The following is a 10,536-nucleotide window of genomic DNA, read 5'->3' on the forward strand; positions in this document are numbered from 1 at the left end:
AATTTCAGTATCTAATAGTAATCAGTTTAGACTTTAAGTTCCTCTCTGCATTAGTTTGCATTTAAAGAAATCTATTTGAATTACACGTAGAAAATAATATTTGATTCATCTATAATTTCATTTTTTATTTTATTATTGTGGTGTATTTTTTTTTATGTTCGAACTTCATATAGACTGTTGGGAATAAACGTATACAATTTCATGAAACCAATACTACAATTGAGGTTCTAAATGTAGGCCAGTGCATGTGACAGTGTTTAGGGCAACTGTCCAGACTTTCAGATTTGAGGTTACTATCAGACCTTGATGTTACAAAATCTTCTGTATACATTCTAATCATGGTCAATGTTTGCACTACCACTTTGGCTTTGCCGCTGTGTGTGTGTGTGTCCTCAGGAAGCTCCACTTTGAGCGTGCAAAGATGATTCTTGCCCCCCAAACTTCCACCTCTCCCTCCAAAACAATCCCCTACAAACTATAAAGTGACGTATTCCAGTACCGGAGCTTTCAAGACCCTCGGTTACCCTAACGTTTGATAAAATTGGAAAAAATATATAAATACGTTCCTGGGATTGAATGGCTGGACTGTGAAAAGGCATCAATATGTCTTTGGGATTGAATGAGTTAATAGTTCTGCGTCCACCTGCCCCCCACCTCCCTCCATCACCCACTTGTATCAAAGCAGTCTCACTGATTAAAGTCTACCAAACACAACAACAGTGTCACCAGCTGCCACCATGCCTGTGGACTTCAGTGGGAAATGGATACTGCAGAGCAATGACAAATTTGACGATTATATGAAAGCGCTGGGTAAGATGTTGAACAAAGTCTATTTTGATGCATCATTTGGTCACGAGGTCATTCAGTGTAATGTTCATTCAAAACAAAATATCCCACGTATCTTTTCCTCATAGATATTGACTTTGCAACGCGAAGAATCGCTGCCTGTCTGGCTCAGACCAAAGTGGTTGTCCAAGAGGGAGACACGTTTGACTTTAAAACACTGAGCACCTTCAGGAACTATGAGTTGGCCTTCACTGTGGGAGTGGAGTTTCATGAGTACACGAAGGGAGTCGACAACAGAAACGTCACGGTGAGTGGACATCTTAGATGTGGAAATGAACTGAGATCCTGCACTAAGAATGGAGGCCCCTGTGTTGGACATAATGTATGTCTGGTATAAATTTGATCAAAAGCTGTCTGTCTTCAGGTGTGGCACCAAAAAGATTGAAACAAGAAGTCCAAACAGTCCAGTTGCGATCGATTCTTAAATGCTGCATCTGAGACTGTGGACCATGACGTCTTGATCTCCCGTCTGTAACAGTGGGTGGGCATCAGGGGCAAAGCGTTGGTGTGGTGCATGTCGCACTCAGAGGCAGACAGGACCTTCTGTGTCAGCCTTGGGCGACTCTGTTTCCTCAGCTCTCCTCATGAGGGGATCCCACAGGGTTTAATTCTCGGTTCCTCTTTTTTTCCCCTATACTTGCTTCCACTTGACTCCTTAATCAGGAAACATGGAATTTTCTTGCACTTTGAAACAGTAGTCCATGCCTTTGTCACTTTGACTGCATGTCTAAAGTCAGTAAGAGATAATGATTCAAAAGAATCCATTCCAGTCCTGTAGGCCGTGGTAATGCACATCCAAGGTGGCCAAAGAAAAATACTGTTTATCTATCCATTCTCAACAGGGCTTATCCCCATTAGGGTTCAAGGATGAGCTGCAGCCTAACTCAGTCTGAACTGGACCGCAAGCCAGTCTATATATTCCAGGGCAGTTGAGCAGACGTGTTGCCCTAATGTGGTTGTAATTAAAAAAATGATGCATGATTATGATCATGTGGACTGCAGAGTTTGGTGACCTGGGAAGGGGACAAACTTGTTTGCATCCAGAAAGGTGAGAAAGCCAATCGCGGCTGGAAGCACTGGATTGAAGGGGACAAAATGTACCTGGTGGGTTTATAAATATCTGTAAGATTTATTGTCTTATAATTGTGTAATTCTTAACGTGTCATCATTGTTCTAATGATTCTGTTCTAATAATTCTCTTCTCCATACAGGAGTTGACGTGTCAAGATGCAGTTTGTCTACAGGTGTTCAAGAGAAAAGAATAAAAGACAAAAGTCTGTGTTATCTTTTTGAGTTCTGTTTGGCTGCAGCATTAAATAAGCTTGATATCCATCTTAAATATGCATTTAAATTGTATATATTTCACTTTGCATTACGGATACATTGTTTTAAAAAATCACATTCGTTTTACTTTGTGTTCTAAAGCGGAGGAATTTTCACCTTTTGAGATGACAATTATGGCTTGTAAATCGATATGAACAGATGTTATGCTGCTAAAATATTAATTTGCGGCATCAGTCCCTGCGTAATAAATCACTAAAGCGGCTCTTCATAAAATCAAATGTGTTCCAATACTAAAACTACAACAGAATGATCTGCCTTTACTAAATGATCATAATGATAAATAATGAGATTAATTCTTGGCTGCCGCGATATGTGTCACCATTAGGCGCTCCGTATTCAGACATGTATGGTGGCAGACTGGCAGTGACCTCAAATCACTTCACAAAAAAGAGAGGTTTTGGCAGATAGTGAACAAGCTTGCTGTTTATTGCCACGGTGTGGTTTTAAATCAATCACATAAATTTGTCGTATCTTAATGCTAACTCAAATCCTTTTGTAGTTGCCGTATTCTTAAAACTAACTCCACTAGAACCTCAACCGTTATCCGCCACGTCACATCAGCCGTTCTCGTTCCCAATTCCCGCGACAATTTCTTCCCGGAAGTTCCACGTCAGTGTACATTGCTGTTCACTGAAATCGTAACATTTGGATCTCGGAACACTATTATCTGATCTTGTGTCGACGAAACCGTTGTTAGAAATGGTGAGTAAGACTTAAAATAGAATGTCTTATTTTAATTCATCAGTTATAATTTTGCTGTGCCGATTTGTTTGCCTGAGGTTCGCGAAAAATATCCAACAAGGCATTCTAGGTAGCAGTTTAGCAGCTAGCTAGTTAGCTGGTGTACAGAAGATCGTCAGATGTCAAAATTTGTCTGGTTAATCGTTAACGTTATCAAATGATTTGATTTGAAGATTAAGACAAATATATATAACCAACCCAAAGAGCTGTAGGATATTATCAGCGTGTTAAATGCATCTGTGGAATGACTATTACTGTCATGAGTTGTACGCCAACGTTAATTGCTTTCTAGTGGTGATCAAGTGTTTACACAGAAACGACATTTGTGTCCCCAATTTTTTAGCCGCTGAGGCTTGACATTAAGCGGAGGTTGACAGCCAGGTCTGACCGTGTGAAGAGTGTGGACCTTCATCCAACCGAGCCATGGATGCTGGCCAGTCTGTACAACGGCAGCGTCTGTGTGTGGAACCACGAAACACAGGTAAAGCCAGGCGTGAACATAAGCTTTGTAGATCTTTAGACAAACACAGTTGATTCAACTGAGAGTGTAACATTTGAAATATTTTTTGTCAGACTCTGGTGAAGACGTTTGAGGTGTGTGACCTCCCCGTCAGAGCATCCAAATTTGTGGCAAGGAAGAACTGGGTCATCACAGGAGCAGTGAGTAACCTACTGTAACACTCTCTTTCACCTCGGAAGACATCACAGTCACCCTAATAGGAAAGTGATTGAAACTTTTGATTTAGAATTTATCTGGAACACTAGGAGAATTAAGTGGTTTAGGGGTAACCCCCATATGATATTTTGTGGTTACGACGATGAACTAGTTTACCTAGCGGTGTATGCATCAGCATAAAAAGTTGGCGGCAAGTGAATATTTTGTCAATCTATTATTTTCAGATTCTTAATTATCGGATTCTATCTTGTTTTTTTTCCTCTCCCGATAGGATGACATGCAGATCCGTGTGTTCAACTACAACACCTTGGAGCGTGTTCACATGTTTGAGGCCCACTCTGACTACATCCGTTGCATCGCTGTCCACCCCACCCAGCCCTACATCCTCACCAGCAGCGGTAGGCTTGTTTGTGGAATTCACACCACCAATCGTACAAATGTATTTCTCCAGCAGTGCACTTCTCAAACGCTGTTCCCATCTCTGTGTAGATGATATGTTAATCAAGCTGTGGGACTGGGACAAGAAGTGGTCCTGCAGCCAGGTGTTTGAGGGTCACACGCACTATGTCATGCAGATCGTCATCAACCCGAAGGACAATAATCAGTTTGCCAGTGCCTCCCTTGACAGGACTATCAAGGTAAGAAGAATTTTTTTCTAAATGCTGACTAACCACAACATTAGGTACACATCCATGATCTCATCAAGAGATGCATAATGGTAGCTGTCTCAAAAATGTGTAGAAATGCGCCATATTGTTCCATTAAAAAAAATATTAAAGAATTACCGAGTGCGTTAAAGCTCATTTAGTTGTGTTCATGTCTTGTTTCAGGTTTGGCAGCTGGGCTCGTCATCTCCCAACTTCACATTGGAAGGCCACGAGAAAGGCGTCAATTGCATCGACTATTACAGTGGAGGAGACAAGCCGTACCTGATATCTGGCGCTGATGACCGGCAGGTCAAAATCTGGGACTACCAGGTGCAACATCTTGTTTTGTCGTTGTCTTTGGCCTATTAGCCAGGAACCAAGAAGCGGAATTCACACATAATTCAGTTGTTTAAATGAATAATGTCTACTCCTTGCTCTGTTACGTCTTCTTTCGTAATATGTGGCTGGTCACCTCTATTCCAGAACAAGACCTGTGTTCAAACTTTGGAGGGCCATGCCCAAAACGTCTCGTGTGTGAGCTTCCACCCGGAGCTACCAATTATAATCACCGGGTCAGAGGATGGTGAGCTGGAATAAATCCCTGCGTTCTGTTCTCTCCTAAGTACCGCTCTGCAACCGATAATGTATAACATAAACTCATCTCACTGAAGGTACGGTCCGTATTTGGCACTCGAGCACGTACCGCCTGGAGAGCACTCTCAACTATGGCATGGAGAGAGTGTGGTGTGTGTGTGGCCTCAGGGGCTCCAACAATGTAGCGTTGGGTTATGATGAAGGAAGTATCATTATCAAAGTGAGTACACAACCGTATTTGTCATGATTATCATAATCATTTGTTTATAGTTAATAGTAATGTGTTTCTGTCCCACAAGTAGAATTTTTTTTTTCTAGTATGAACTAGCGATACCTTGACATATGAGTCTAGTTTAAATGCACTCGTATCAAATCTAGTTTCCCCATTGAGTTAATTGAAATGCCATTTAATCCGTTCCGCCCCCAAAAACACCTGATGTGTTTTGTTACTGTTTTTTAATAAGTGATGAAGCAGTCTGTTTACGTCGCTTTCATGCATGCGTTGTCAATCCAAATGCTTTCTGTTTCATTTCTCTACAGGTGGGACGTGAGGAGCCGGCCATGTCAATGGACACCAGTGGGAAAATAATTTGGGCCAAGCACAGTGAAATACAGCAGGCCAATTTGAAGGCAATGGGCGACGCTGAAATCAAAGACGGAGAGAGGCTCCCCCTGGCCGTGAAAGACATGGGCAGCTGTGAAATATACCCTCAAACCATCCAGCATAACCCCAACGGGAGGTACGCTACAGGCGCACAAGCAATTTCAGCCTCGCGCTGAGTGACCTGCTCTCATTTTTTGAGCTCTCGTTTGTAGGTTTGTTGTGGTGTGTGGTGATGGAGAATACATCATTTATACGGCCATGGCTCTGAGGAACAAGAGCTTTGGCTCAGCACAGGAGTTCGCTTGGGCACATGACTCATCTGAGTAAGTGCTCGCTTACAAGTTTGTCTGGGATGCTTTACTGCTCAATGTGCCACCGCTCAATAGTTTATTCACCGTCTTATTTGCTTTTTCAAAAGCATACGTTGTGGTTAATTTGCCCCTTCCCATTTGAACAGATATGCCATTAGAGAAAGCAACAGTGTTGTCAAAATATTCAAGAACTTCAAAGAAAAGAAATCCTTCAAGCCCGACTTTGGAGCTGAAGGTAATGACAATGCTGCCGTAAAACACAAGTTGAGGTTCAACTGGTTATTGAAATATAATCAGTGGCAAAAAGACAAAAAAAAACCCCTCTGTGTTCTCTTTTGGACCATGCAGGTATTTACGGTGGTTTCTTGCTCGGGGTGAGGTCAGTGAACGGTCTGGCGTTTTATGATTGGGAGAACACGGAGCTGATCCGCCGCATCGAGATCCAACCCAAACACGTACGTTTGTTTTGTGAGCGTTTTTGCATGTTTCATTCATCTGAGTCTTACTTTTCGCATCACTGCGTAATTGTTTTGTCCTGTGTGCAGATCTTCTGGTCTGACTCTGGCGAGTTAGTTTGTATCGCTACAGAAGAGTCTTTCTTCATCCTTCGTTACATGGCCGATAAAGTAGCTGCCTCACAAGAGAACAACGAAGGAGTGACGGAGGATGGAATTGAGGATGCTTTTGAGGTTTGTCCACTTTTCCTGATTTTGTCAACCTGTTTATTAAGCTAGAGTGATCCCCTGCTTATCACGCGTGATACATTCCAGACACACCTGGAATAGGTTCAAATCATCAAAATAGAGGGACCATATTATTATTTTTTAAGTTGTACCTCTTGCACATGCTTAAAACTCTTTTAAACTTATTGAAACGCACTTAAACGTATTATCAGTGTGATAATTACTTGCTACAGATGTGTTGTTTCTTTGAATTTAATTCACTTAAAGTCTCAGATTTGGAGAACTTTTACATGTTGTTGCATATTAATGAACATGACAAAAGCCAACGCTGCACCATATCGAATCGAACTTGAAAATGTACCATTCTTAAATGATATCGCACCCCATGTATCACCCCGACTTATTAAAACATGTTTTTTTAGTATTCCTAAACCAGCTATTGTCACTCCCTCAATCAGCTCCTCAAATAAGCAGAGAGCTGTTTATTTGTTACCCCACGTTAACATTTACTGTAAAAGTGACATACAAAACAAAAGCAAATGATGCGTTGTTTTTGAACACCAAAATGTTTGCCCAAACCATCTCTAATAAAGTGTTTCAGGTTTCACATAATGCTACACACTCATACATTCCGTTTGTATGTTCCTGGATTTTCTCTTGGTTCAGGTCCAGGGAGAGATCCAGGAGATCGTGAAGACGGGACTCTGGGTTGGTGACTGCTTCATCTACACCAGCTCTGTGAACAGACTCAATTACTTCGTGGGAGGCGAGATCGTCACTATCGCTCACCTGGACAGGTCAGATAGTCACGGTTGCATGCATTTCATTATCTCATGCAACCCTGAAACTGAAATGACAGCTGTATGTCAAGTAATGGTATCTTAGAACACAGAATTGCTCCATCATCTAAGATTTGCCCTCTCTATGCAGAACCATGTATTTACTGGGTTACATACCCAAAGATGACCGTCTGTACCTGGGAGACAAGGAGCTCAACATTGTCAGCTACTCCCTCCTGGTCTCGGTTCTGGAGTATCAAACCGCTGTCATGAGGAGGGACTTTGGGATGGCCGACAAGGTGCTTCCCACAATTCCTAAAGAGCAACGGACAAGAGTGGCCCACTTCCTGGAAAAACAGGTCGAGACTCACCGCTTTCATTTTCTGCCTGTCATTACGATTGCAAGTTATTAGACGGATTGATGGCTTCATCCGTGCTTATAACCACGTGAAAGTTTTCTTTCTTTCTGGCTTCACCAGGGTTTCAAGCAGCAGGCGTTAGCTGTGTCCACAGACCCGGAGCACAGGTTTGAGCTGGCCTTGCAGCTGGGAGAGTTGAAGATTGCCTACCAGCTGGCTGTAGAAGCAGAGGTAACTTGAGTGCTTTACCTCTTAAGAATAGCAGTGACTTGAGATATGTGTGATTTGTTCCGTGAACACCCTGCAAACTCCACATCCTCGTGTCTCTAATGGCACTACGGTGAATTTTGTCGCAGCCTTCCAAAAAAAAAAACCCCATCAAATTCTATCACCCTAGTTGGAATGTTTCGTATCCTGGCGCCTATTGTTAGCAAACGTTCTGAATTGACCTGCGCACATCTTTCTTTCCCCCCCTCATAGTCGGAGCAGAAGTGGAAGCAGTTGGCAGAGCTGGCTATTAGCAAGTGTCAATTTGGCCTGGCCCAGGAGTGTCTGCATCACGCACAGGATTACGGCGGCCTACTCCTCCTCGCCACCGCCTCGGGTAACGCCCCAATGGTGGGCAAGCTGGCCGAGGGTGCAGAAAGGGACGGCAAGAACAACGTGGCCTTCATGACCTACTTCCTGCAGGGGAAGTAAGTACCGGTACCACACGCGACTGAAGGGTCCTGATGTAGTGGGCAAGATCGCCGGTGTAAATGTCGTTTGGCCATCATGTCCTCGCAGATTGGATCAGTGTTTGGAGCTTCTGATCAGAACCAACCGCCTACCCGAAGCCGCTTTCCTGGCTCGTACGTACCTGCCCAGCCAGGTGTCCCGTGTGGTCAAACTGTGGAGGGAAAACTTAGCCAAGGTTAACCAGAAGGTGAGCACGGTGGCTTTCCGTTCAGTTGAAACAATATCAGCATGCAAATGACTCAAGTCATATCTGGTGGAATTATTTCAACGTCTTTGCGGTGCAGGCTGCTGAATCCTTAGCAGATCCTACAGAATATGAAAACCTGTTTCCTGGTCTGAAAGAAGCATTTGCAGCTGAGGATTACCTCAGAGAAAATTGCTCAGGCGCCACCAGGCCCGCCACAGACTACCCCCTGGTCACTGTGAGTTGATGACAATACAGTAAAGTGCTGCTCAAAGTAACTCATTTTAAACGTGCTCACGTCTTTTGACTTTTGTTTTCCTTCAGCTAAACGAAGACAGGAATATTCTGGAGGAGGCTCAAGGATACCAGCCCAAAGGGGTGTTCCAGCTTTCCGCTATTGAGGTTTGTAGGCGTTATCCAACCACTCGAGGACACCTTTCGCTCGGGAGTGCCAAACTGGGTTAATAAATATAATTTCTTACTCTGCAGACAGAAGAATGTGAAGAGTCTCCTTTAGTGTCAGTCCCTGCAGTTGCGGCGGAGTCTGAAGTCACACATTTAGAGCCTCAAACTGTCCCTCCACAGACTCAGGAGGAAATCCCTGAGTTCTCCCAGTCGGAAAACGATAAGGTAGAAATTTCATGCTCCTGCTGTTTTTTTCCCCCTTGGGTGGGACTGGCATTTGGTTCTCTCAAAAAAGAGCTGATCAAAAAATGATGTCTATGTGCACAGGTTCTGGAAGAGCTGGAAATCGACCTCGATAATTTGGAGGTGGATGACATCGACACCAGTGATGTTAATTTGGATGATGACTTTCTAGAGGACTAGAGATCTTCCACCAATTGTGCTGTCGACCACCTCAGAGCTTATTTAAAAACAGAGACCAAACAGCCCTGCTCCCTTTTGTACTTAAAAATGTTGTATTGTCCACCTACAGATTGAAATAGATGAGCGTGATCTCAGAAATGTTTTATCCTCAGAGGAATAGTAGACATCATGTCTACTGGTATTTCAGACTCCATTTTGTACACCATTTATTGACTGTTGGAGATCATTTCACTTGATTACATTGACCTATATCTTATGTTTATTTTTGCTTCGTCTATGATGAAAATCATTGCGCATTCAGTCCAATAAACTACGGTTGCTGTACATATTCAGCTTTGAATCCATTCCATATAGTCGTGGGATGCATTTGTGGGTGGGAAGCTAGTGAAGGAACAACATGTTTTACAGTACAGTCTATTTATTTCATTGCAAAAATGTTGGTGGGGAAATGCCTCAAGGGATACTGTATGGCAGTCCTCAGATTAAATTGTGTTAATTAGATGATTGTTATAGATTAGTTTCATTTTTATTTGTAACAGTAATATAAGCAAATCACATTATATGCTTGTTTTATTGATATTTAACATATTTACAATCGTATTTGTTTGGTTTTGTAGTTGTAAAGTATATATAGCAAGCGAGCCCAAAAAAATGGTTTTTTTTGTTGTTTTTTTTGTAGGACCTGCAATATCTGTATACACAAACAATACAGAATACAAGGATGTACAGTCTACCAAACAAATAAAAACTAGAAAATTAGGGAGCGGGGACTCAAGGTCAATCTTCAGTCTTCTGGTCCGAATAGCTTTGGAGTTCAAAGAAGAGTTTACATCATGCAGATGAATTATTTTTTAAATACAGTACAGCAAAATGTGCTTGTTGATGTATGAATTTTACACAGTGAATATGAAACTGCCAAAATTATGAGGTTGACAACATACCTTATCTAAACACAGTTTACAAAATTAGCCCAAAAATAATGCAAGTCTCAAATGTATTTCCATTGCAAGTTCAGTACTTTACAATTGATCAAGTTATTTATGTCACTCCATAAGAATAGTATAATTATGTCTCAAAACAAGAAATGCGGAAAGTAACACAAAGACTGACAGTCTGTCATTTTGTATTATTTAGAGGTCAATGCGTGCGTTTTAGTCACGTTTCAATTGTCCAAAGAAATTTTAAAAGTAGATAGATTTGTT

General features: G+C 42.1%; 2 protein-coding genes across 2 annotated transcripts; both read left to right on the forward strand.

The window, feature by feature from the left end:
- Positions 1-666: 666 nt before the first annotated feature.
- Positions 667-2,130, forward strand: rbp2b (retinol binding protein 2b, cellular). The gene is made up of 4 exons (XM_086043786.1): positions 667-810; positions 915-1,093; positions 1,849-1,950; positions 2,058-2,130. The coding sequence occupies exons 1-4, from the start codon at positions 738-740 to the stop codon at positions 2,109-2,111; spliced, it is 408 nt and encodes a 135-aa protein (XP_085899912.1). The 5' UTR covers positions 667-737; the 3' UTR covers positions 2,112-2,130.
- A 592-nt stretch (positions 2,131-2,722) lies between these two features.
- Positions 2,723-9,662, forward strand: copb2 (COPI coat complex subunit beta 2). Its single transcript, XM_086043783.1, has 22 exons — positions 2,723-2,892; positions 3,275-3,412; positions 3,505-3,591; positions 3,879-4,005; positions 4,097-4,245; positions 4,438-4,584; positions 4,738-4,837; positions 4,926-5,068; positions 5,389-5,588; positions 5,665-5,775; positions 5,910-5,998; positions 6,112-6,218; positions 6,309-6,452; positions 7,113-7,243; positions 7,377-7,584; positions 7,705-7,815; positions 8,065-8,279; positions 8,371-8,509; positions 8,607-8,744; positions 8,831-8,908; positions 8,996-9,136; positions 9,239-9,662. Exons 1-22 carry the CDS (start codon positions 2,890-2,892, stop codon positions 9,332-9,334), a joined length of 2,802 nt encoding a protein of 933 aa, XP_085899909.1. The 5' UTR covers positions 2,723-2,889; the 3' UTR covers positions 9,335-9,662.
- The last annotated feature ends 874 nt before the right edge of the window (positions 9,663-10,536 follow it).

This window comes from Filicampus tigris, chromosome 10 (genome assembly GCF_054856515.1).
Source record: "Filicampus tigris isolate MCC_2025a chromosome 10, RoL_Ftig_1.0, whole genome shotgun sequence".
Classification (NCBI taxonomy): Eukaryota; Metazoa; Chordata; class Actinopteri; order Syngnathiformes; family Syngnathidae; genus Filicampus; species Filicampus tigris.

Bases quoted from the DNA above. Each gene is read 5' to 3' on its own strand.
- copb2 (XM_086043783.1), top strand. The intron at 4,006-4,096 runs GTAGGCTTGTTT...ATCTCTGTGTAG, and splicing joins CTACATCCTCACCAGCAGCG to ATGATATGTTAATCAAGCTG. The intron at 7,816-8,064 runs GTAACTTGAGTG...CCCCCCTCATAG, and splicing joins AGCTGGCTGTAGAAGCAGAG to TCGGAGCAGAAGTGGAAGCA.
- rbp2b (XM_086043786.1), top strand. From the start codon at position 738: ATGCCTGTGGACTTCAGTGGGAAATGGATACTGCAGAGCAATGACAAA. The intron at 811-914 runs GTAAGATGTTGA...TTTTCCTCATAG, and splicing joins CGATTATATGAAAGCGCTGG to ATATTGACTTTGCAACGCGA. The intron at 1,951-2,057 runs GTGGGTTTATAA...TTCTCCATACAG, and splicing joins AAGGGGACAAAATGTACCTG to GAGTTGACGTGTCAAGATGC.